Source organism: Myxine glutinosa, chromosome 1 (assembly GCF_964187855.1).
Source record: "Myxine glutinosa chromosome 1, kmMyxGlut1.1, whole genome shotgun sequence".
NCBI classification, from domain to species: Eukaryota; Metazoa; Chordata; class Myxini; order Myxiniformes; family Myxinidae; genus Myxine; species Myxine glutinosa.
The window spans coordinates 94,714,655-94,742,063 of NC_136261.1; the positions used below are offsets into that span (position 1 = coordinate 94,714,655).

Below are 27,409 nucleotides of genomic sequence, written 5' to 3' on the forward strand. Positions count from 1 at the left end.
GAGTTGGATCTTGGAGACGGCGTGAAGCTGGAAGGTGTGAAAACATTTTGCTTCCTCGGAGGCATGCTGAATGGAGAAGGTGGATCAGACACGGCAACGGTTGCTGGAGTGAGATGTGCATGGAAGAAGTTTCGGGAACTGAGTGGTGTGCTGATGAGGAGGGGAGTGTCGTTGAAGCTGAAGGGAAAGGTGTATGCTGCATGTGTGAGAATTGTTATGATTTATGGGAGCGAGACATGGGTCATTAATGTAGAGCAGCAACGAAGGCTGGAAAGGGTGGAAATGCGAATGGTTCGGTCTATGTGCGGAGTATCGTTGAGAGAGAGGAAGACAAATGATGAATTGCGAAAGATGATGGGAATAGAGCCTGTGATTGATGCTGTGAAGAGGAACAGGTTGAGATGGTTTGGTCATGTGTTGAGGAAGGATTAAAGTGACTGGTTGAGAAGAGTGATGGAAATGAATGTAGAAGGAAGTAGAGGACGGGGAAGACAGAGAAAGACTTGGCAAAATATGGTGGAAGAAGAAATGCGGGCAAGGGGGTTAACAAGGAGAGATGCAGAAAATAGGGCAAGATGGAGAAGATTGTCATGCGGACCGCAAGGCTAACCCCCGCTAGCAGTGAAAATGGCCTTTAAAATGCATGTTGTTGTTGATGCAAATCCGACTCACGAAAATGAAGTGTCGAGTACCTACCAATTCCTGTTAATATGCGCGCGCATATGGAAAACCTTAATGTGGGTGAAGCTAGTACGGCACTTGCTGGAGTGCATAGATCTGACGAGCTGAACTGTTTACATTTTGTATCCCACTGATTGCAGCATCTGGATTCGGACCTGAACCAAAATTGAATAGATTTGCCCTTGTCACACACGCATCATGTCCACAAAGTTTCGTCCAAATCTGTCCACAACTTTGAGATATTGTTTTGGGCCCAATTACTCAATGGTGAACAACAACAACAACAACAACAACATGCATTTTAAAGGCCATTTTCCCTGCTAGAGCGGGGGTTAGCCTTGCGGTCCCCATGACAATCTTCTCCATTTTGCCCTATTTTCTGCATCTCTCCTTGTTAACCCCCTTGCCCGCATTTCTTCTTCCACCATCTTTAGCCAAGTCTTTCTCGGTCTTCCCCGTCTTCTACTTCCTTCTACATTCATTTCCATCACTCTTCTCAACCAGTCACTTTCATCCTTCCTCAACACATGACCAAACCATCTCAACCTGTTCCTCTTCACAGCATCAATCACAGGCTCTATTCCCATCATCTTTCGCAATTCATCATTTGTCTTCCTCTCTCTCAACGATACTCCGCACATCCGTCGAACCATTCGCATTTCCACCCTTTCCAACCTTCGTTGCTGCTCTACGTTCATTACCCATGTCTCGCTCCCATAAATCATAACACTTCTCACACATGCAGCATACACCTTTCCCTTCAGCTTCAACGACACTCCCCTCATCATCAGCACGCCACTCAATTCCCAAAACTTCTTCCATGCACATCTCACTCGAGCAACCGTTGCCGAGTCTGATCCACCTTCTCCATTCAGCATGTCTCCGAGGTAGCAAAATGTTTTCACACCTTCCAGCTTCACGCCGTCTCCAAGATCCAACTCAACATTTCCTCCATCTGTGCACACCTTACATTTGAATGTAGCTGCCACACTGGTTAATGACCCTCTCAGACCACTACATTTTTGATGAACCCACTCAGCGCACATTGTACACTGAATGGAGTTCACTCCGACACCCTTCCTACACACAGCACAGGGCCACTTCCCAGTTCTTTCCACCTCACCACATGCTTTACCACTTGCCATCACCTTCGTCTTTCCGATATTCACCTTCAGACCTTTTGTCTCCATACATTCCTTCCACGTGTTCATCTTTTCCTTCAGTCCATCCATACTTTCCGCAATCAACACCAGATCATCTGCATACAACAACTCCCACGGTAAACCCTCCTTTACGTTCTGAGCCAGCACCTCCATCACAGCTACAAATAGTAGTGGACTTAGTACCGACCCCTGATGCACTCCCACCTTCACCTCGAACTCACCACTGTTCCCGTCCTTCGTCCTTACAGCTGTGCGCGCTCTTTTGTACATTGCCATCACTACTCTGATCAACCATTCCGCCACTCCTAACTTCCTCAATGCCCATGTCAATACTTTGCGTGGAACCCGATCGAATGCTTTCTCCAGATCAATAAACCCAAGAAACAACTTCTTCCTCTTCTCCATGTACTTCTCCTGCAACTGCCTCACAATGAAAAGCGCGTCTGTCGTTCCTCTTCCTGGCATAAATCCAAACTGCATTTCGTCGCTCTTCACTTTCTTCCTTATCCTCCTCTCCAACACCCTTTCCAATACCTTCATTCCATGCTCCAATAACTTTATCGCTCGGTACGAGCCACACTCCAGAGGGTCACCTTTCCCCTTGTATAGAGGGACGAGGGTACTCGGTTCCCAATCCACTGGAATGCGGCCTTCTTTCACCACCAGGTTACAGATCTCTGTCATTCTCTTCACACCCCAACGTCCTGCTGCCTTCAACATATCTCCCACAACTCCCGTCGGCCCTCCCGCTTTTCTACCCTTCATTGCTTTTATCGCTTAGTCCCTGGTGTTGGGCTAGCGGCTAGGGTGCCGGCTTAGGATCCTAGGATCCTGGGTTCGAATCCCGGTCAATCGCTGAATTAACGCCAGGGGGGTTGACTCAGCCTGTCATCCTTCCGAGGTCGGCTAATTGAGTACCAGTTCACTGGTAATTCCCTGCTTGTCGTTAAAGGCGGCAAAAAGGGTTGGCGTCAGGAAGGGCATCCGGCCGTAAAACATTGCTTCAAAAAGGGGACCGAAAAACAACAACAACCACAGTTCCCGAAAAAGGCCAACCCCCGCTTGCGGGGAAAAAATGGCCTCTAAAGGTGGTTTTTTAAAATTTTATTGCTTTTATCGCTTCCTCAACTTCCTTCTCAGTTATCTTCTCTGCCGGTCCTAAAACTGGGTTACTCTATGTTGCCATCCCATTCATTCTCTGTATTCAACAGCATTTCCATATATCTTTTCCATCTTCCTTTAATTCCATCTGGGTCGACAACGATTTGTCCCACTTCATCCTTCAAGCAGCTCACCCCCATCACATCACACCTCTTTCGCTATCTGCTTTGCAATCCTGAATACTGCTTTCTGACCCTCTTCCGAATCCAAGCGTTCTCCGAACATTTTCCTACATGCCTCCTGCGCCTTTGCTACCTCTTTCTTTGCAGCCTTCCTGGCTGCCTAATAACTTTCATGCTCTGCTGTTTCTGCTCCCGTACCCTTCGCCTTCTGCCACTCCTTGAACTTCTTCCTCTTCTCGTCAATCCTCTTTCCAACTTCATCATCCCACCACCATGTTTCCGAGTGCCTCGGTGGTCCTTTTGTCCATCCACATACCTCACCAACGGCTCCCAACAGACTAGCTTTCATTGACATCCAACCACTTTCAAGCTCAACCACATCATCCTCGACCCTACTCAGCCTCTCTTTTAATGCCTCCCTTACTGTCACCTCTTTCAACCTCCACACCTTCATTCTCGGTTGGTACTTCACCCGCCGAGCTCTCCTCGCACCTTTCACCCTTACGTCGCAGACAACCAAGTGGTGCTGTGAAACAGCCTCCTCCCCCGGGATCACCTTTGTGTCTCGGAGGTGCCCCCTATCTTGCCTACGCACCATCAGGTAGTCAACGGTTGTCGTCGACCCACCTGACGTGTATGTAACAAGGTTATTATCCTCTTTCTGGAACTGAGTATTACAAATCAACAAATCAGCTCCATCAGCAAACTCCAAAATCCTTTCACCTTCTCCATTTCTCACACCATATCCGTAACCCCCATGAACTCCCTCAAAATCATCCATACTCTTTCCCACATGTCCATTTAGGTCTCCTCCTACCACAACAACTTCCTCATCTTTCACGTTTTCCATCAGCTTCTCTATTGCACACCAGAACTTTTCCTTCTCTTCATTGCTCCGACCAACCTGCGGAGCATATCCCGAGATGACGTTCACCAAGAGCTTTCCAATCATCATTTTCACCATCATCAACCTATCACTCACTCTAGTCACACTCACCACACTGTCTACAAACTCCTCAGAAAACAGGACACCAACACCATTCACGCCCTCCAGGCACCCTTGCCACACAAACTTGTATTTCTGTCCCTGCCTACCCTTCACCATTCTCACACCACTTCCCTTCCATCTCGTCTCTTGCACACAACATATGTCCACTCTTCTTCTGACCAATACTTCCACCACTTCTCCTGATCTCCGTCATTGTCCCTACATTCCATGTCCCAAACCTCAGAAACCGATCTCCTCAGATCTCAGAAACCTTCACCAATTACTCAATGGTGAAGAATGACATAAACCATTCTCAGATACAGATCTTCCCCAAAATCGAATAGATTTGCTCTTGTCACACACCCAACCTGTCCACCAAATGTCATCCAAATCCATCCACAACTTTTTGAGATATCCTGTTCACAGATGAACAAACATACAGGAATGAAAACTTTACCTCTGTCCTCCTTTGGGGGTGGAGATAATGCGCCCACCAGGTTTTTTTGTTGTTGTTTTTTTCTTCTTCTTCTTTAGTATTATTTGCAGTAAACGTTGATGTCATTAGGTCTGGGGCCTTTGAGGGTATTTTTTTTAAATATATACAATGATTTAAAGCGAAACATTTGCTGCTACTCAAATCTATAAAAGCTGCTTTTTGAAATGACATTCATTTAAACAGTGAGAATCAAATTCTGAATCTAAGCTATTTTGCCACGCCTTTGCTGTTCCAGGTCAGTTGTTTCAATGAGCGCCAAAACCCGGGCAATTGGATCTGCAGCTAAAACTCAGGTGAGCAATCTGAGTGTAAAGCTTGTGAACATCGTGCATTGGGCAATTGTGCATAGTCAGGCCCAACAATGAAATTTAGTCTGCACACACACAAAAGGATATTATCTTTGAGTATTGTTCATCCTTGATGGATAGCTTTTTGTCTTCCAGTCCTTGGTTTGTCAATTGCAGTTGATGTTTCTGTACTATGTACTTGTTGATTGTGCTTCAGATACCACACCTTGGAAAAAGAGTGATGTGAGCTATTTCACTCAGTTTTTCCTCCTTTATGCAGAAAAAACTATTCGATGTCTATCTTCGACTGAAATTCTAGCCATTTTGTGCTAACAGTTCATCTTGGTAGATCTGTATTCTGCAATATGAAAAGTGTATTTTTATCGTTATTGTTGCATAGAGACGAACATCTGATGACGAGTCCTCCATTACATTTGATTCGTAAATGTGAGCTCCCATCGTAACTCGGGAAATGGGCACTTCTCCCCACTCAAACTGGTTCCGATGGGCACTTCTCCCCACTCAAACTGGTTCCAGTCCCAGTACCCATTCTCCCCTTTTTGGTTCCAGGGGATCCAACTGCACCAGACCTGGAGCATAAGGGCTATTATGTCTTTGGTGTACTTAGCCAGTCACCCACCCACGTAGCCACCCATTTAGCCACCCGCACCCGTTTACTTGTGCCCACATTGCTTGGTGGAGTCACTAACTGTTGCTTTAACAGATGCCTCAATCCCTCCTTCACATTATTGTCCCCCGTCGCACCGCGGAGCGAAAGGGGGACTATGGTTTTCCCGTCCGTCCGTCCGTGCGTCCGTGCGTGCATGCGTAAGCGAAGGACAGCATTCGAATTTGGTGTGTGGGGGCAACCCACGTCAAAATCCAAGATGGCCGCCGCCATGTCTGTCTGACGCCATGTATGTCTGAACCTTGTGAGAGGAATATCTTGAAAAATAAGCGAAGTACCAACTTCTAATCTGGTGTGTGGGTGTATCTACGCATGAGGAAGAACGCTATTGAAAATTGGGTCGCCACGTCAAAATCCAAGATGGCCACTGCCATGTATGTCTGAACCTTGTGAGCAGAATATCTTGAAAAATAAGCAAAGTACCAACTTCTAATCTGGTGTGTGGGTGTATCTAGGCATAAGGAAGAATCCTATTGAAAATTGGGTCGCCACGTCTATTCTATTTTATTCTATTTTATTCTTATTCTATTTTATTCGTTTATTCTATTTTAGGACTATGAATTCGCCAAAGCCCTTAAGGACTCGTGTGACAGGACTTGTGCAACAGGACTGGCTGCAGTGGAGTTATGAGAAGGGAGAGCCGCTCATGAAGTTGGCAGATGAGAAGGGAGAGGCACTCGGCGAGTTCAGCTGAGATGAGAAGGGAGTCACGCATCGTGAGCGAATGGTATTGAGAGAACGCATTGAGAGACTGAAGAGCGCATTGTTCGCGGTTATTGGAACTGTTCGCTTATTACGTATGCAGCTGAGCCGCGAGTGTAACCGCCAAAGCCAGCCTACCGTTACCCTGTGATAATCCCGCACGCGGCAAACGACACGCGGAGAGCTGCTGCCGCCTGTTTCATCTGCTTCGCGGTGCGAGTTGGGGACCGGAGAACGAGCTGCCTGGACGCCATTCCTGGACCATCGACCTGTTCATCTGCAACCCCGTGTGAGTGTGTCCGAGTGTGATGGGCCCGTTTGTCCAGGGATAAGTTAAGACTGTTTAAGACTGCACTGTGTTCTTCTTCTTTATTGTACAAAGTGTAAATAAATTCTGTGATTCCTTTTCTTCCCAAATTCGACCGTTTCAGTCATTTCCTTCATTGGGTAAGCGTGGCACGATCACGAACCGTTTGGATCGGGTTTCGTCCTTGATAACGGCTCGGGTCACTACCGCTCGGCGTTTCCACTAACCCGTGATTCGGGCGGGGCTTATTTCCTCGTTTCCGGCCAGCGTTGGTACTTAGCTCACACCTGCATGGCCGCCATTTTGGATTTTCAAAATGGCCGCCATAAAATACATATTTTGCGCTATCTTGGCTTCTATTCAACCTAGAAACTTAATTAAATATGCTAATCCTATGTTTTCTGAGTCAAGGAATCTAATAAAGACCTCAAAATAGTGCTCAGGATTATAGAAAAGCAACAAACAAAGGTAATTGAAAACCATTGTCTCTATATTTGTGATATAACTGTATTACATAATACATGATATTGCAAGTCCTTTGAAGTTATAGGTATGGGTTTATAAAGCAAGAAAGTAGCCTTGTTAGGATCAGATTGAACTATAAGTCCTATACACAGGATCTACTAGGTCTATACCGTTCAGGAATATGCTTTTACAGATCTTCATCACTGTCCTGAGTGTCATTTTCGCAAAGGTGTCTACGCAAATGCCAACAATAATTTTTGGATTCCTCATGCTCTGAATATTCCAAAAATGTAGTTTTGCTAATCTCCAAAAAATTTTAACGAAAAAACATAGTGAACCTGACTATATGGAGTTCTTTACAATGAGCCACGGTTCAATTTTTCCATGGAGCGGTTTCGGAGATATGGATGTGCAATTTTTTTTTTCCCGAGATGGCACCTGTGCCACGTGACCTATGACATCATAATTATTTTCAAAATTATACAGGAGGAGCCGCTCATGTTCTGAAACATTTGTCCATCGTGTCATGTGTCCATGTGTACATCTAAGTTTCAGAGGAATTTTTTTTTTCCATACTGATCAGATTAAGTGTTGAATTATGATGTCATAATGAAGGCACCGGTGACATCATTATCAACACATCTTATTCCCCATGGGGAGTACTTGATAATGAGCCATATTTCAATTTTTTTCCATTGAGTAGTTTGAGAGATGGAGGTGTAACGTTTTTCCAAGATGGCGTCCGTACCATGTGAGCTATGACGTCATAATTATGAATAATAAAAAAAAGAATACAGGTGGTACTCCGATGGTAACATTTCGAGTCAATCAGACCAAAGGTTGCTGAGAAAATGAATTTTTAAAATGCAGACACGTACACCGCACGTACGCATGCAACCGAAGGCCTAACCCTGCTTTTCGCTTCGTGAGCGCAGGGTAAAACTTCATGCCGTTTTCAGAGACTGAAGGAAATGTGATATAAACAGCCGTCCGGTTTAGCAAGATAAGCATTGTATCCTTGCTATAATTCACGGACCAGTGCTTGTTTGTCACGCTACTCTTACAGTTCTGGCCCAATTATATGCAGACTTGTATGATCCCAATTGGTGTATCGGGCTATAGGGGTGTTTCACTGCTGGTAATTGTTGTATAGGGGGTAGGAGAAGAGGGGGTGTGGAGGGGAGAAGAAGGAAATTCTCTATGTAATTGTGTATCAGGTGGGAGTGGGTATGACGAGTACCACCCTTTAAAGTACAGTATTGCTGTCCCCATGTTTTCCAGTGCAGCGAGGTATTTTGAATAAGGATAATGACATAACCCTCCTGGTCGCTCCCTTAGGGATTGGGTCCTTCTCGTGATGATAAGCACACATCTGATATCCCGCTTTTTTATTTTTATTTTTTATTATTATTATAAATATTTTGAATGCGTTATTGTCCCCCCGTCGCACCGAGGAGCAAAAGGGGGACTATGGTTTTCCCCTCCGTCTGTGTGTCCGTCCGTACGTGCGTGCGTAAGCGAAGGACCGCATTCGAATTTGGTGTGTGGGTGTATATAGGCACAAGGAAGAACGCTCTTGAAAATTGGGTTTCCACGTTAAAATAAAAAGATGGCCGCCACCATATAAATGTCTGAACCTTGTGAGCGAAATATCTTGAAAAATAAGCGAAGTACCAACTTCTAATCTGATGTGTGGGTGTATCTAGGCACAAGGAAGAACGCTGTTTCAAATTGGGTCGCCACGTCAAAATCCAAGATGGCCGCCGCCATGTATGTCTGAACCTTGTGAGCGAAATATATCATACCATGTTTTCTGCGTCTTCCACTTTGTCAACTCACATCACTTCCCCGACGGGGGACCTAGGCGTAACGCTTGTGTTTTGTCCCTCGTCGCACCGCGGAGCGAAAGGGGGACTATGGTTTTCCCCTCCGTCCGTGTGTCCATACGTACGTGCATGCGTAAGCGAAGGACCGCATTCGAATTTGGTGTGTGGGTGCAACCCATGTCAAAATCCAAGATGGCCGCCACCATGTATGTCTGATGCTATGTATGTTTTTTTTTTTTGTTTGTTTTTTTTTGTATACTGAATCGAGGCTCGTGAAAGAGCTAACATTTACTTCACAAACAAATCAACCAGACAAACAAAACACACAAAAAGCGGGAGCGGAAAACAAGATGGGGAGAGAAGGGGAAGCACACAAACACAACATTTGAGAGCAGGGAGATGTGTGGAAGGGAGGGGGCTTGGGGGGAGGAGGCATGGGAAGCGGGGGGGGGGGGGGGGGTGGAGGGAGAAGTATAAAACACAAGGGCACCAATGACTTCCAGGACAGAAGTTGGTATTTCAAAAAAGTGGAATTGGGGTGAAATTAGCGGGGGTAGAAAAGATCAAGGTTTTGGATGGGGGAAGATAAGAGATGGTGGTGAACAGCTGTTTTAAAGACCTGGAGGGTGGAGTGGGATTGAAGAGCGTGAGGGAGTTTGTTCCAGAGGCGGGAGAAAAGAGGAATGAAGGAGTGAAGGTGAGCAGAGAGTCTTGATTTTGGCAGTTTGACCATAAGAGGGTTGCAGGCAGATCTTGTGCGACCTGTAGGAATATTTGCGGGACAGAGCCCAGAGAGAGCTGGGGGGGCAAGGCCAGAGAGGAGTCGGTAGAAGATGGAAAGACCACCAACCTGCCTGCGGTGAGTGAGTGAGAGGCCCTTGGAGTTGGCTTCATCGCGGGAGATTCCAATGATTCTGAATGCTTTGGTTTCAACAGCGTGAAGACGAGCTAGGTGTGAGGCAGGAGCACCAGCCCAGAGGGGAGAGCAGTATTCCATTGAGCTGCGGATGAAAGCCTTGTATGTGGTGAGGAGCTCAGGTGTGCCAAGGAAGGACTTCGCACGACGGAGGATGCCCAGTCGGCGACTGGCTTTGGAGGCCAGATTTGAAATGTGGTTTTCCCAGGAAAGATCATGGCAGATAGTGAGACCCAAAAGCTTGAGTGACAGAACTTCTTGGAGAGGATTATTCAGAAAGTGGATGGGAGGGTTGTCCAGTCGGTCTTTTCGGAGAGACATCGTAAGAGTGTGAGATTTGTCAGGATTGAAAGACATGTTCCACTTGTTTGCCCAGTCTGTGATTTTGTCCAGGTCTGCAGAGAGTGAGGAGGCAGCAGACTGCCGATCTGAGGGATGAAGAATGGAGCGACAGAGAGTAGAGTCATCAGCAAAGAGATACAGAGGATTTTCAAGAGAGTCAGAGAGATCATTGATGAAGACCAGAAAAAGCACAGGGCCGAGAACACTGCCTTGTGGAACTCCAGCCTGAACAGGAAGAGGAGATGAGAGAAACCCATTCAGGGCCACACGTTGACTACGACTAGAGAGGAAGTCCGCCAGCCATGCGTGGAGATTTCCATGGATACCAAAAGAGGAGAGTTTGGTGAGCAGAGCGGGGTGCCAGACCGTATCGAAGGCACGTGATATGTCAAGGGAGACTGCTCTAATTTCCTGTTTGGCATTGAGGACCTCCATCCATTGTTGAGAAAGCAGAAGCAGCATGTCCAGAGTAGAGTGTCCAGGTCTGAAACCAAATTGATGATCAGAGATCAAGCCATTGGAGAAGAGGAAAGATTTCATATCTGAAGCAATGATGGATTCCATGACTTTGCTGATAATTGGGAGAAGGCTGATTGGTCTGTAGTTGCTGGGATCTGTTTTTGCACCTTTTTTGTGCAAAGCGGTGATGTTGGTAGATTTCCAAGCAGATGGAAGATGACCTTGAGCAAAAGAGAGGGTGAAGAGAACAGAGAGAGGGAGTGAAAGAGCGGAAGAACAGGATTTTAGGACCCGTGGGCTGATGCCGTCAGGTCCAGTTGCAGAATCCGAGTCGAGGGTTGACAGAAACTTTTCCACCTTGTCAGGAGGAAAGGACACAGAGTCCAGGAGCAGCTGGGTACGACTGGGTACGGTGGGTACAGAGAGGGATGGGTTTGGGACACAAGATTTAGAGGCAAACACAGAGTTGAGGCATTCAGCTTTTTCACGTGCGGAGTCTTCCAGTCACGTCTTCCACTTCCACTGAACCTTGTGAGCGGAATATCTTGAAAAATAAGTGAAGTACCAACTTCTAATCTGGTGTGTGGGTGTATCCAGGCATAAGGAAGAACCCTATTGAAAATTGGGTCACCACGTCAAAATAGAAGATGGCCGCCACCATATACATGTCTGAAGCTTGTGAGCAAAATATCTTGAAAAATAAGCGAAGTACCAACTTCTAATCTGGTGTGTGGATGTATCTAGGCATAAGGAAGAACCCTATTGAAAATTCGGTCGCCACGTCAAAATCCAAGATGGCCGCCTCCATGTATGTCTGAACCTTGTGAGCGAAATATCATATCATAGCATGTTTTCTGCGTCTTCCACTTTGTCAACTCGTATCACTTCCCCGACGGGGGACCTAGGCGTAACGCTTGTTTTACTTAGTTTTTTTTCATGTACCCATCTTTACTCTTTCTCATAACGAGTTTGTCAGTTAAAGCTGCAAAATAAATGGAACGCAATTACTGCATTTCCCAGATGTTGTTACCTCCACCACAAAAGGTGGATGGAGGTTATGTTTTCACCTTTGCTTTTGTCCTGTCTGTCAGACAGATTCAGACTAAATTTGGTGGAGAGGTAGTGTACGTGACCAGGACGAAATGATTAGATTATGGTGAAGATCAGTATCTGGATCTGTTTTTTAAAATTTATTTATTTATTTATTATTATAAGTGATTCTTCATCATTGAGTGATGGGGCAAAAAACGATAAAAATCAAGATGTCTCGAAAGGTTGTGGATGGATTCAGACGAAATTTGGTGGACTGGTTGAATGTTAGACAGACAAATTTGTTTGATTTTCGTGAAGATTCGAATCCGGATCTGGATGCAATTTAATTATTTATTTTTGTGATTCTTCACCATGGCCAAAGACGATATATATAGCATATTTCAAAAATTTGTGGATGAATTATGACAACTTGGTGGATTAGTTCAGTAAGTGACAAGAACAAGTCGATTCACTTTGGTTCAGGTCCGAATCCAGATCCGGCCTATCAGTAGGATACAAAACATAAACTGTTCAGCTTGGCGGAGGTATGCACGCTACCGAGTGCCGTTCTAGTTGTTTAATGTAACGGAATTACTCTTGGGGGAATATTTAACTTGCGTTGAACTAAATGTTTTTTTGTTGTTGCTTGCTATAGATTTTAACGTGTACACGATCAACAAACAGACCGTGTACATGTTTTGCAAAATCCACAAATATGGACAGGTCTAGTTTGTAAGTTGGTATATATTGTAGTGTGTAGCCTCCGGTTAATACCAGAGGCTCGCGGATGGACCGAAAACGGCTTTAATTGAGGCGACGGCCAAACACGGATTTAACTATCAAACGCGGGAGGAAGAAGGAAAATGGAAGGCTGCGCAAGCACTTACCTTCAACGAACCCACGGCAGCTTCGATCCTGCAGGGAAATTAATTCAACCGGGCACAGGTTTAACAGGGAATAGAAAATAATACAAGGGTTTATTAGAGTAAAAGGCAAGGACAGGAAAAGCACGCACCGATTAATAAAATGTCCTAATCGGGACGTCCCCACACACAGACTTTGGATACAGACGAGGGAATGCAAATTAATGAAAAGGAACCCAGTCGTTATGTTCGTGCAAATGGGTAATGGCCTTATCTGGTCTTGTCGTCTTGTCCGTAACACGCGGCTCCAAACTCCGGCACGGGAGAATCCTCCGTCTGCCTCGCACGCTTTGCTAGGCCCGAGCCAACGCCCCCTCCGCTGCGCACGAGGTCCCGCCCGCTCACAGCACCGAGCCTCGCTCCTGCACCAGCACCGCTCCAAGCACCACGCAGATGACGAGCCAACGACCACCACTGCCTCCCAAGACCAAGAAGAAGACAAGAGCTTCGAGCACATCGAGACAGTCAGAGAGCGCAAGGGCCAGAGCTGGATGTGCAACAACTCCGAACTGCTGGATCTCCACAAGTGCCAGAGCTGCCCGAGAAAAATGTCGTTCGGCGCGCCCTTAAATAACCTTGCTGGTGACGTCAGCCTTGGCGCGCTACCAACCAGCGACTTCCACCGAACCTTCCAGCTTCGCGCCTCTCGCACTCGTTGGCTGGGGGTTCGCGCCTAGCGCGCTGACCAATCACAGGACCGTAGCGTGGTGATGGCACGTGCGTGTAGCGTGATCATAGCTCGTAGGTGCAGCTGGCCGCGGTCCATGCGGCGGCGCCCCGAGCCGGCCTCCCCCCACCACCCCATATTGATCGCCCTTGGAAATACAAAACGAGACTTTGAAAAGACCCTTTCCATATCCTTTTACTCAAGACTATATGGGGTAACATGTTTTATGAACTCTCCAGTTGTTATAGCCTCTGCATTTGCATCCATTGCATGTTATAGCCTGTCTGCATTTGCATGTTGCATCCATTGTGTTTCTATTTAAAAAATAATTTTTCTTCATGCAGATGGTCACAAACGCGAAGAACACATTCCAGAGTTTCAAGCGTTTCCATGGCCGCCCTTTTGGTGACCCATTTGTGCAGAGTGAAAAAGTTAAACTTCCCTATGAGATTGTTGCTCTACCCGACGGTGGAGTGGGTGGTAAGGTATGAATTGTGCTACGCAACTCTATTTCCCTTTGAGAATTGAATGCTCACCTGCCTTTGGCTTTTTTATTGCTAAGATATTATCTGCCAAACTCTGCACAGGTAATGTACCTTCAAGAAGAGAGGGTGTTCTCTGTAGAACAAATGACTGGTGCATTGCTTACCAAGCTGAAAGAGACTGCTGAGATTGCTCTCAAGAGGCCTGTGCACGACTGCGTCATATCGGTAAGTTGAAATTGTCACTGCCAGAATTCTGGCTTAATTTATTCTTTTAAAACATAGAGCATCGAGTCACGATCGTGGCCCTACCAAATATGGTCATTATGTGGCCACTATTACTATGCAAATGAGTTTAAACTGACGTCAACCCAAAGAATGAATCGTGACCTTTCTTACATTGTATAATACCTGGGGTAACTTGTGAAAGCTTGCTTCCAATTGGTGGAGAGAAGCCGATGACAAAAAAGTATTTACAGGCTACTAACCAGTAAATCCAGCACTTTATGGGTTGAATTAAAGAAAAAAAAAGAAAAAACTTTCAGCATTATTTTAAAATTTTTAACCACTGGTTTTGCTGAATTTGCATTATTTTTATCTAGTTTTATTCCTCAGGGTGAAATTTTTCCAAGTAGCAATCTTTTTCATTGACCCTGACCTTTCTCACATGGGCTTTGTGCAACTACGTCATGTGATGACATGACCTTTGCGTGTGCCAGCATATTGTCGATCAACCTGTAGTTGAAGGAACAATGTCAGAATTGAGCTTTAGTCTGTGCATCCATGTACCTGAGTCCCTCGATTGGTTGAGTGTGTCAACTTCGGATATTGTTGCGGATGGAGATGTGGTGGGGAGAGTGTCTTGCATTTGTTTTTAAACTATTGGATTTGAAGTCGTTGGACTGCATTGTGAATCGAGCAATCGGAGATTGCAGACCCTCGCCAGGATGTGTTTTAGTGTTTTTTAAGGCTTTTGTGTTGAAACAAATATTGTGGCCGAACCTCGTGACTGACATCATTATTATTATTTTTTCTCCACCAATGTATCCCAGTGTGTACCCCGATTTAGAATAGGTACACCGTATCCCTGCGCATCGTAAGAGGCGACTAAGGGTTGGCGTCGGGAAGGGCATCCGGCCATAAAAACATTGCCTCAAACAGGGAACCATGATTGACATGGGGCCCGCAAGGCTAACCCCGGCTTTAATGGGGAAATATGGCCTTAAAACGATCATTCATTCAATGTATCCCGTCCAGTTTAATTTTGTATTTTTGCTGGCCAGATGACGCTCAAATTTTTAAATCTTGATCAGGTGAAGTTTTGTACTTGTCGAAGTATGACGTCATAATGGAGGTTCCTCCATTTGTCTGGTCTTCATCAATGATCTCTCTGACTCTCTTGAAAATCCTCTCCATCTCTTTGCTGATGACTCCACTCTCTGCCGCTCCATTCCTCATCCCTCAGATCGGCAGTCTGCAGCCTCCTCACTCTCTGCAGACCTGGACAAAATCACAGACTGGGACATATCTGTTTCATAGTTTTTTTTGGAGAGACAGCAAAACTTCATTCCCCATGTAACACATTGGACAGATCGAAGTGCCGAGATTCCCATGGAACTAGCGATTGTTTTGTGATGCTGGTAGTGGGTAAGCGAGGTCTGCTAAGAAACCGTGTTTCAATGGATTGTGCAGCGGTGCTCACCATGCTTACCGATTTGGGAATGACATATTACCCACGTAACAATTTGACGGACAACACACTTACGAATTCGTAACATTTTATTCATTAGTATTTACAAAGTAGGCCTTATTTGACATTTGTGAACGGAAGGTACAAGCACCCCTGCATATTTTGTTGCAAGCATAAAATGTGTACATCTTCCGACTATTTTACAACTCTGCTGTCTTACTCACGCAATATTTTGACGGACATGCGTTACGTGGGTAATGAAGTTTTGCGGTCTCCAAAAAAAACTATGAAACAGAAATAGATTGAACTCTAACTGAATTGAAAGAACTGACCGTAGTGTTCAACAATAACTAAAATAATTATCACCCAGATTTCAAACAGGGCCAACATGAGAGACATGAACATGATGTACAATACAACAGTACACAAAAAGTGCTTTCTGTATCACACTCTTTCATACAATACACTCCCACACAAATGAAACGAGGCACTACTCGGCGATGATTTTATTTCCATTATAACTTTATTACATGTGCTCTCAAACAGAATTTACCTCACATTCTTCGACCAACATATCCAGTCAAGAATACACTTCAAAGTAGGGTCCGTCAAAATGACCATTTATTGTGGAAATAGCCATGTATATATGTCCCCTCAAACGTACACCAATCGGCTGAGGATCTGGTCACATGACAGAGGTGATGTGATGTCATTACAGCGACGGCTGACTGCGCACACCACCATTTTGAATCCTATGCCGTTCAGGCCGGACATATCGTTGAACCTGTCATGTATCACAATCTGCATGCTCTATCTTTACGTTTTTCATTCAGTGTGAAATGCAAACAAATGTGAAACACTTGAAGTAAAGCACGTGAAAATACGGATCTTTTATAACACTCGATTGTTATGGTTGTTTTTGGGATTCCTTTTGTTGTTTTATATATTTTTTAACTCAACTGGACTATTTACAAATATTTGTGTAGGAGTGTATTGGTACTTCTGTAATTGTAATTACTTCTGTAATTGTCTGTAAACAATTCGACGTCTACCCTCTAAAAGTCACAAATATTGATGAAATTTGATTGAAACTTGTTATGCAGCATCTTTAAGACATAAACTAGTTTGGAATTACATTTGGGCGTTGCACGCCCAAAAATGATCGCGGCGGGGCGGCCATATTGAAAAATATGGCCTCCTCCCCACTTCACGGTTTTTCGAAGCTGTTCCACGATCTTCACGCACGCTCGAAGTTAAGTAATTGTTCACAATTGTATTTTTGTCGAAACTGTATTTATCTTACGTGTGTGAACCTATAGTGTGGCCCTCGGAAGATTCTCGATGTTAATCTTTCATACCTGTATGAAATAGTCTAGTATTTCGTGCCGCGTGGCCTAGTTGTTGAAGCTACCTACCTTGAGGCTTGGTTCTCTCCGGGCATCCAAAGAAGTTATTTTTCCATTCGTGTGTTTGACAAATTTCAACTCGTTATTTTATCGTCTATGCGTTATTGTTTGTTAGTTTTGGTTTGAATTTCCTGTAACTCTTAATTGATTAATCGTGTTCTGTTTGCTCCGCGTGTGCGGCCTTGTACCCTGAGGCGACCCCCGTCGGTTTCCCTACTTCGTGTTTTGCTTGGTTCTTAGATTTTCCCTTCCACCCCGACAATAATACTCTTTGTCTAACGTTTTAAATCCCCACACCCCCCCCCCCCCCCCCCAAAAACAAACAAACAAAAAAAACCATTTATTTTCCTTTCTCCACGTGTGCTGTTGTCTCATCGTGTACTTCTGTCCACGTGTGCTGTTCGCCCCGCCCCCATTATTTCCTTGCCCATCCACCTTTTGCCCTGTTCTCGTGACTCGTGGTTGTCCCTCTCGGCCCTCTCCCTGTTGCTATTTTGTGAATATAAGATTGTTCTTCACGGTTCTGTTTAAATGTTATTTAAATATGTTTAAACTTTCCCCTGCAGTGTTTTATTCAGTGGTATATTACAACACGCTGTTTTTGTCCCCCGTCGCTCAGCGGAGCGAAAGGGGGACTATGGCTTTCCCCTCCGTCCGTGTGTCCGTCCGTCCGTCCGTCCGTCCGTCCGTCCGTGCGTGCGTGCGTAAGCGAAGGACCGCATTCAAATTTAGTGTGTGGGTGCAACCCACGTCCAAATCCAAGATGGCCGCCGCCATGTATGTCTGATGCCATGTGTGTCTGAACCTTGTAACCTGCATATCTTGAAAAATAAGCGAAGTACCAACTGCTAATCTGGTGTGTGGGTGCATCTAGGCACAAGGAAGAATGCTGTTTAAAATCGGGTCGCCACGTCAAAAGCCAAGATGGCCGCCGCCATGTATGCCTGAAACTTGAGATGAATATCTTGAAAAATAAGGAAAGTACCAACTTCTAATTTGGTGTGGGTGTATCTCGGCATAAGGAAGAACGCTATTGAAAATTGGGTCGCCACGTCAAAATCCAAGATGGCCACCACCATATATATGTCTGAACCCTGTGAGCGAAATATCTTGAAAAATAAGCGAAGTACCAACTTCTAATCTGGTGTGTGGGTGTATCTAGGCACAAGCAAGAACGCTGTTTAAAATTGGGTCGCCATGTCAAAATCCAAGATGGCCGCTGTTGTGAAAATCAAGATCCAACAGCAACCCCAAAGTAGGTTTAATCGTAATTCGTTCTCAACATCATCTAGAGAGAAACCAATAAACATGGTATTAATAATACATACAGGTGAATACAGGTGCGGACAGGCTGTATGACTATAAAAGCTTTGATACATATTGCAGACACGTTACCTTTCTAAGGGAAGCCCAGAGAAGCTCTAGAGGTACATCGCTAGGGTTACATCGTGGTGACGGATCTACATCGCCTGTCCGCGCTGATATATATATATAGGAACCGAGAAAGGGTCGCGTAGCGGCCATGAGGCGAATAACATCAGTGTCGTAATTTGGATGACGATTTCATGACATTCTCCCCGCGCTTAGATCCAAACTCGGCGGTGAAGAACAGCAGACACATACAGAGGAATACATAGGAATGCAAAGAACGAAATACATTGGAAAGATGTCACTGCCGGTCGAACGTCCAAGGGGCCATCAATCCCGATGGCAGGGTTACTGCATTTCAGCCAGTTAGCCCGGTTAGCAATCAATCTCCAGCTATAGATATAGCCCTCATGATAATTAGAGATGATGGATGAATTGTATGTATACATCTTCCTCTGCAATCGAATAGAAAACTATTATTATGTATGGTACTTTAATGTTTATGGCGTAGCCCATTGGGCAATGCCGTCAAGAACAGTGCTGGTCCATCTGTATGTATGTATGTATGTATGTATGTCCCCTCAAACGTATACCAATCAGAACATGACATGGCGATGATCTGGTCTGGCAGAGGATCTGGTCACATGACATGGCGATGTGTTACATCTGGAGGAAGTCCCAGTCAAAGATATCGGACCGAGCAAGCAGTGGTCATCCCAGGGAGAAGACGTTGAGCCCGTGGGTAGTAGTAGTCTTCCTGTGGGGTAGTCTGAGTAGATAAGGGTACCTCGGTGAACAGTGAGAAACGGCTCAGTAGCTAGATGGGTAAGGTGTACCTTTGAGATTCGCAACTCATTACATAAGGTGTGCCATGACGAAGAGCGACTGGCCATACGACGCAAAGTAACGCATTACAGGCAGATGTCGGTGTGGCAGATGTGTAATCCATAACAGTAAGTAAGAAGACCATTACAGTAGGTCTGTACCCGTGGCTCCCAAGGGTACATACGCAGTACAAGCGCATGTAGCGGCACGCGAATCTACCGTTGGCAGCGATCGCACGAGTCACGAGCGGCCTCTGAAGGCTGCCTGGACGACCGGCATGGCCGATTTCGACGACGCACAAACGGTCGAAACGCGCCTCTCCAGCGAAGCGCGCAGGACCGCCGGGATGCATATGGCAAGCTTGTCCATCTGCACCGCGCGGGGAGGATCGGAGAAGATCGGCAGACCGAGAGAGTCCCGGCTGGACAAACCATGTTTGTCCCAGCGTCGTCCCGGATCGTTATGATTGATTGTCATGATTGTCACGCGGATCGGAGAAGATCGGCAGACCGAGAGAGTTCCGGCTGGACAAACCATGTTTGTCCCAGCGTCGTCCCGGATCGTTATGATTGATTGCCATGATTGTCACGCCAGATGACCCGGATGGATTGGCCATCCCGGATGTCCGACCGATCCATCCAGTTGACGCCATCGTTGCATGGCACGGATCCAGCCGGACCGCGGATGGATCGACCATCCACGGACGCAATGGCACAGAGAAGGCCCGGATGGATTGGCCATCCCGGATGTCCGACCGATCCATCCAGTTGACGCCATCGTGGCATGGCACGGATCCAGCCGGACCGCGGTTGGATCGTCCATCCACGGACGCAATACCGCAGTGCAGCTCATTGAGGCTGCATTGGGAGGGAGAGGTGTACTCTATTTGATTGATTAATTGTATATTTAAAATCAATAAAAGATTATCACAAAATATTTTCATAATCAATTGGCGCATCGCATAACTAACCCACAAGGGGCGAGGAGGGAGTCGCTACCCGGGCGAGCAACAAGAACCTCCCGGGTCCCCACAAGAGTCGAGGTGGCCCGATCACAGGGATGGGCCATGTCGAGAAAACAAAAGGTCGCAGGGGCCATGGGTCACGGTGTACCCAGTGAGACCAGCGCGACCTCACGGGAGCGCGGCAGATTAGCAACATGGTCATATCCCTAGGACATACTATCCACAAACCGCAAGAATAACGAGGTAGACAAAACATCTGTTAAAGAGGTGGCTGCAGTGCGCTGCATACCGAAGACAGACGACCTTCACAGTCTGGGTCAGGCTGAGTCACAGTCAGACTGGGGCATAGGGAAACGGAATCAGACGAGGCAAGAGCTCTGTCCGATAACAACGTGCCCAGAGTCAAGGACGAGCACGCAGTACGGTGTCCTCGTTACATGCGCAGGCGACGAGGGAGTCGGGCGCGACGCTCAATGTCACGAGGTCACCGTGTACTCCCACCGCGGTGACCCTGAGGGAGCGCCGCGGTACGTTGTACACGTCGTTACGTAAAGGACAATTAGTACATAGAAAGGTAACGAATCCCCGATGAGACCGCGGGAAGCACGCCATTACGCAAATGACGCCGCGAAGCGAACGCGTCTAAGATGCTGTAAAGCGTACGCGTGATACAGTCGATGACGTCATCAAGTAGGTCGGGCGGGTTTGACGGCGAGCTCCAGCCGAGCGGCATCCCCAGACGGAGCAAAGCAGCACACCGAAATCCAACGTCTCGCGCGCAGCAGCACCCGAGCGAGCCCGAGATCGGCACACGGCACACGAACCCGGCCGGCGGCGAAAGCATCATCTAGGGCGCACCGCGTACGAGGGAAACCGAAAGCCGCGTCTCGGCCCGTTGATCCAGAGCGGGCGAGCCCGCCGAGCCGAGGGGCGAGCACGCCCGGCAGCGACAGACCGCACGACCCGAAGCAGCGCCCCGCCTGCCTGGCTGTCGGGTCTAAGGAGCGATCACATACAACGCGCTGAAGTAGCATCTCATATGAGGTGCATCGAGCATGAAGGATGAAGAGGAGGCCTTTCAGTCCGACAAGCCTGCTCTACACCAACACTACATAAACGCAATATAACGCAATCCAACAGCTTATCGAATTAAATAATTGGGTGAAACGCGGGGTGTAAAAAAAAGAATGAAAGCATTCGGTCCACATACATTCCATGCACAGCATTTTTACAATGGTCGCAGGTGGTTAACGCATACGCCGTTTGATCAAGTAAAACAAAGGACGAAGAAGAACGATCACTTATAGAATACACATGGTAGTCAGGTATACGATCAACCATTAGAAGCATATGCCCGTGTGTCGTGAAAGGCTATGAAGGTCCCGCTCGACGTCCATAGAAACTCATCCGTGCTGCGACGAGTCGTCGCATGGTGCCAAGCGAGCCTCCATTGAGGCGAATCCGGGCAGCGGAGTCGCCGGCCTCGGGGGAGCAGCTGCTATCGCAGGTGGGATTGCGACGGCCGCGATAAGAATCGCCGGCCTCACCGAGTGCTCGTCGCATGGCGCCAAGCGAGCCTCCAAGGAGGCGATTCCGGGCAGCGGAGTTCGCCGGCCTCGGGGAGTAGCTGCTACATGCAGGTGGGATTGCGACAGCCGCGATCAGAATCGCCGGCCTCACAGAGTGCCCGCGAGAGGAACCGCATGCAAAGGGGTCCATCCAGTGAAGAGGCGGCGCGCGCAACTGGCGCGTCGTGCATTTGTAGTGATTCCTTCCAGCGACGGTGCGGTGCCACGCGAAGGGTGCCACGTGTAGGAGGTGATCGGAATCAGGATGGGATCGCGGGCCTCCCAGAGTAGTAGCACGCGATGGGAGCAGTGCACGTCGATTCGCGTGGAGGAGGTGGTTCCACCGAGTATCGAGTGGTCGGGGTGAGCCGGTCGTGAGAGGCACGGCGTGCTTCCGACGAGCAGCGCGCGTTCGCGCGGAGGAGATGGGCCACAGAGTAGCGAGTGGTCGGAGTGGAGCCGGTCGTGAGGCACGGCGTGATTCCGACGAGCAGCGCGCGTTCGCGCGGAGGAGATGGGCCACAGAGTAGGCGAGTGGTCGGAGTGGAGCCGGTCGTGAGAGAGAGATGTGACTCGGAGTAGATGGGCCACTGAGTAGCGAGTGGTCGGAGTGTGCCGTCCGTGTGGAGGCATAGCCGACATGGGAGACGTGATCACTCGCGTAGGAATCTCAACTCGGGCCGAGGCACGCATATCTAGGATGAATCCCTCGGACGGAGCCGTTAGTGCTTCCGAGCTGCGATCGGACGGGTAGGCCGGCGGCTCCAAGCGGGTCCGTCGTTCCGACGCGGTCTCAACCGCGTGCAAAAGCAAACGAGCATCGTGCTCCAGGCATCGAGCCGGAGTCCGTCACGCCTGCTCTGGCGTTCGGGTCTCATGAGAGCAGGTCGCTTTTTGTCGACGCGGTCCCGCGAAAAGGCTTGCGACGTCCCGTCTTTCGAGGCAGGCCGGCAGCGAGAGTAGTCGGAGCTCCGTTGCTGGAGCTAGCTCGACGGGTCCTCCGCTGGGCATTCTTCTCCGAGGCGAGCAGTGCAGGAGCGATGTCAGGAGAGGAATTACGATTAAGTGTTGTGAAAATCAAGATCCAACAGCAACCCCAAAGTAGGTTTAATCGTAATTCGTTCTCAACATCATCTAGAGAGAAACCAATAAACATGGTATTAATAATACATACAGGTGAATACAGGTGCGGACAGGCTGTATGACTATAAAAGCTTTGATACATATTGCAGACACGTTACCTTTCTAAGGGAAGCCCAGAGAAGCTCTAGAGGTACATCGCTAGGGTTACATCGTGGTGACGGATCTACATCGCCTGTCCGCGCTGATATATATATATATAGGAACCGAGAAAGGGTCGCGTAGCGGCCATGAGGCGAATAACATCAGTGTCGTAATTTGGATGACGATTTCATTACAGCCGCCACCATGTATATGTCTGATGCCATGTATGTCTGAACCTTGTAAGCTGCATATCTTGAAAAATAAGCGAAGTACCAACTTCGAATCTGGTGTGTGGGTGTATCTAGGCATAAGGAAGAACGCTATTGAAAATTTGGTCGCCACGTCAAAATACAAGATGGCCGCCACCATATATATGTCTGATCCTTGTGAGCGAAATATCGCGAAAAATAAGCAAAGTACCAACTTCTAATCTGGCGTGTGGGTGTATCTCGGCACAAGCAAGAACGCTGTTTAAAATTGGGTCGCCACGTCAAAATCCAAGATGGCCGCCGCCATGTATGTCTGAATCTTGTGAGATGAATATCTTGAAAGATAAGCGAAGTACCAACTTCTAATTTGGTGTGTGGGTGTATCTCGGCATAAGGAAGACCGCTATTGTAAATTGGGTCGCCACGTCAAAACCCAAGATGGCTGCCTCCATGTATGTCTGAACCTTGTGAGCGAAATATCATATCATAGCATGTTTTCTCCGTGTTCCACTTTGTCAACTCACATCACTTCCCTGACGGGGGACCTAGGCGTAACGCTTGTTCTTCTGATTTAAAAGGCCTTTTTCAATTTCCTCTCCAACTCACTCCACTTCAAAAAAAAAAAAATTCAATCTCTTATACTTCTCCCTCACTGCATGTTCTAAATTCACATTCATTCCATCCCTCCTCCATCGTTCTTAATCGGATTGCTAACTTGAAAATCACAATAAACCCAATTTGTTATCAATGTTCGTCTTTCATTAATCATCCACTTTCTAAACTCCCCTCTTGCCCCTCCCCTCCAAATCCTCCCCCTTGCCCCTCCACTCCTAAACTCCCCCCTTGCCCCTCCTCTCTGAAACTCCCCCTTTGCCCATCCCCTCCTAAACTCCCCCCCAACCCCTCCCCTTCAAAACTCCCCCCAACCCCTCCCCTTCAAATCTCCGCCCATACCATTCCTCTCCAATTCTCCCTCCTCCCTCCTCCTCCTCAATTCCGCCTCCTCCCCACTTTGTCTCCCTTCTATCTCAAACCTGTCTCCCTTCTATCTCAACTTCTAATTTGGCATGTGGGTGTATCTCGGCATAAGGACGAACGCTATTGAAAATTGGGTCGCCACGTCAAAATCCAAGATGGCCGCTACCATATATATGTCTGAAACTTGTGAGCGAAATATCTCGAAAAATAAGCGAAGTACCAACTGCTAATCTGGTGTGTGGGTGCATCTTTGGCCTCCGCTTCCGGTCTTGCTGGCGAGGGTTCGTTTATTCTCAGTTCTCCACGCTCTCCATCGAAATCGAAGTTAAGTAATTGTGCCCATTTGTATTTTCGTTATAACTGTGTTTATTTTATGGTGTATATATTGTCTCCCGACGAAGATTTTCGGTGCAAATCTTTCATACCTGTATTGAAAATCGTGTTAATTCGTGTCGTGTCTTGAGGCCTTGTACAGTGTATACTGTACAACCTTCAGGCTTTGTTTTTCTCAGCGGTCCGTCGTTTGTGATCCAATAACTTTCGTTCTCTGTTTTCCCAGTCTTTTCACCCCATAGCCTACTTCCTTATGTAAATCTCAACTCCAAAAAAAAAATTAAAAAAAATTCCTTCTCGGCTCTCATTCGTTTATTCATTCTTATTCGTTCGTTCGTTCTTCGACCACGTGTTTCTCCCCCATTTCCCCAGATAGATTGTCAAATTTCAACTCGTTATTTTATCGTCCATGCGTTATTGTTTGATTATAGTTAGTTTTGGTTTGAATTTCCTGTAACTCGTAATTAATTAATCGTGTTCTGCTCCTCGTGTGCGGCCTTGTAGTTGTACCCCCGTCGGTGTTTGTTAACTTAAGCGTGTTTTGCTTGGCTCTTAGTTTTTTCCCTTCTACCCCGAACATAATACTCTGTCTAACGTTCTAAATCCCCACCCCCCCACCCCCCAAAAAAAAAACCAAAAACATTTATTTTCCTTTCTCCACGTGTACTGTTGTCTCATCTTGTATTTTCTGTCCAGGTGTGCTGTTCGCCCCGCCCCCATTATCTCCTTGCCATCCACCATTTGCCCTGTTCACGTGACTCGTGGTGGTCCCTCTCGGCTCTCCCCCGTTGGTATTTTGTGCATATAAGATTGTTCATGGTTCTGTTTAAATATTATTTAAATATGTTTAACCTTTCCCCTTCAGTGTTTTACTCAGTGGTATTTTACAACACGCTGTTTTTCTTCCTATTTAAAAGGCTTTTCTCAATTTCCTCTCCAACTCATTCCACTTTAAGAAAAAGAAATTCAATATCTTATACGTCTCCCTCACTACATGGTCTAAATTCACATTCTTTCCATCCCTCCTCCATCGTTCTGAATCGGATTGCTAACTTGAAAATCACAACAAACCCAATTTGTTTTCAATGTTCGTCTTTCATTAATCATCCACTTTCTAAACTCACCTCTTGCCCCTCCCATCCAAATTCCCCCCTTGCACCTACACTCCTAAACTCCCCCCTTGCCCCTCCACTCTTAAACTCCCCCCTTGCCCCTCCACTCCTGAACTCCCCCCTTGCCTTGCCCTTCCCCTCCTAAACTCCCCCCTTGCCCCTCCCCTCCAAATCCCCCCCTTGCCCCTCCACTCCTGAACTCCCCCCTTGCCCTTCCCCTCCTAAACTCCCCCCTTGCCCCTCCCCTCCAAATACCCCCCTCGCCCCTCCCCTCCTAAACTCCCCCCTCACTCCTCCCATTCAAAACTCCCCCCCAACCCCTCCCATTCAAATCTCCCCCCATACCATTCCTCTCCAATTCTCCCTCCTCCCCCCTCCTCCTCAAAGCTGCCTCCTCCCCACTTCGTCTCCCTTCTATCTCATACCTCCACCCCCCCCCAACCTTCTACTTTCCTCTGCCCCCCCTCAAACAACCCCTCACTGTGCCTCATCCCTTCACCATCAAACCTTTCATCCTCCTCATCCTTCCCTTTCTTGGAACTCTTCTGCAATCTCTGACACACTATCAACTGCTCTCCCTACCTCCCCCTCTCATCCTTCATCTTACCCTACTCCTCCCCTCCCCTGTCCTGTACCCGATGCTCCCCCTCTCTCTTCATTAACGGTATGGACCTCAAACATCCGGGGCCTTCGCTCAAACCTGACTGATCTCTCCATACAGGTTGCTTCTGACAATCCAGACTTGATCTGCTTAACAGAGACTTTCCTCCTTCAAGATGTCTGATTCCTTAATATCTCTTCCTGGTTACTCCCTCCTCCGGTATGATAGACCTGAGCCTCGGCCTGGTGGTGGGGTGGCTATCTTTATCAAAAACTCTCTTCCTCACTCTCCTTGTACTGCCCTCTCTCCTCCTCACCCCCAGGAGTACCTCTGGCTACGGCTTCCTCTCCGCTCCCACCTTTTGTTCATATGTGTTCTGTACCGTCCCCCAAACAGTGATGACTCCATCTACATTTCACTGTCTGACAACATGGACCAACTTCTATCCACTCATCCCAACTCTCTCTTCCTCATATGTGGTGACTTCAACTGTCATCATGCCACCTGGTTGGGTGTGGGTTCCTCTCTCACCAGTCATGGCACCTCAGCAAAGGACTTCTGTGACTCACTGGGGTTGACACAATCTGTCAATTTCCCGACCCGGATCTCAGCCAATGGAGTATCTTCTCTTCTAGACTTGGTTATGACAAACTTCCCTGCTAATGTCTGCTGCTCTTCTTCTGCTCCAATCGGTTCTTCTGATCATGTGCTTGTCAAAGTGGACATCTCTCTGGCCATTCTCAGAGAGCCTCCTCAGCGTCGGCGAGTCTGGCATTTCACTCAGGCCGACTGGGACGGTCTTCAAGCAGCCATCAATCGTCTGGATTGGTCTCCCATCTCTACCGCCTCTGACATCAACTCATCCTGGGAATTCTTCCAAGTAAATTGCTCTCTCTCATGCACAGATTTATCCCATCTCGTCTTCAGTTGTCTTACCCTTCCTCCCGTCCATGGTACACTGAATCTTGTGGTGAGGCAGTTGCCCTGAAACAACTTGACTTTGCCTCTTGGAAGGCTAATCCAACTGAAGGCAATCAGTTCCTTCCACCAAGCTCGGAACAAGTGTGTGTCTACCCTCAGGAGTGCCAGGAAGCACCATCTCTCCACACTCAAGGATGAACTCTCAAACCTGTCTCCTTCCTCCAAATCCCTCCATCTCGCGAGATCACGGCGAGGTCACGTCTTTTCGAAGCTGCTCCATGCGCTCACGCTTTCGAAGCTAAGTGATATTTCTCAATTGTGTTTTTGTCGAGACTGTATCTATCTTTCGGTGTATGTACCTACAGCGTATCTTTTGGAAAATTTTCGGTGCTAATTTTTCGTTCATGTATACACAATCGTCGGTTCATGGTATCGAGTATTCTGCGGCCTAGTACTCGTAGGCTTAGACTACCGTACCGTCTCAGACCTTGTGGTTTGTTTTT

At 47.2% G+C, this 27,409-nt stretch overlaps 1 protein-coding gene across 1 annotated transcript in view; it reads left to right on the forward strand.

The window, feature by feature from the left end:
- LOC137426516 (heat shock 70 kDa protein 4) overlaps positions 1 to 27,409 on the forward strand; it is a 111,987-nt gene that overhangs the window by 16,467 nt on the left and 68,111 nt on the right. Inside the window, exons 2-4 of the mRNA XM_068115107.2 lie at positions 4,847 to 4,904; positions 13,570 to 13,710; positions 13,813 to 13,935. Coding sequence (XP_067971208.1) covers positions 4,847 to 4,904; positions 13,570 to 13,710; positions 13,813 to 13,935 — 322 coding nt within the window. The remainder of the gene's footprint in view (positions 1 to 4,846; positions 4,905 to 13,569; positions 13,711 to 13,812; positions 13,936 to 27,409) is intronic.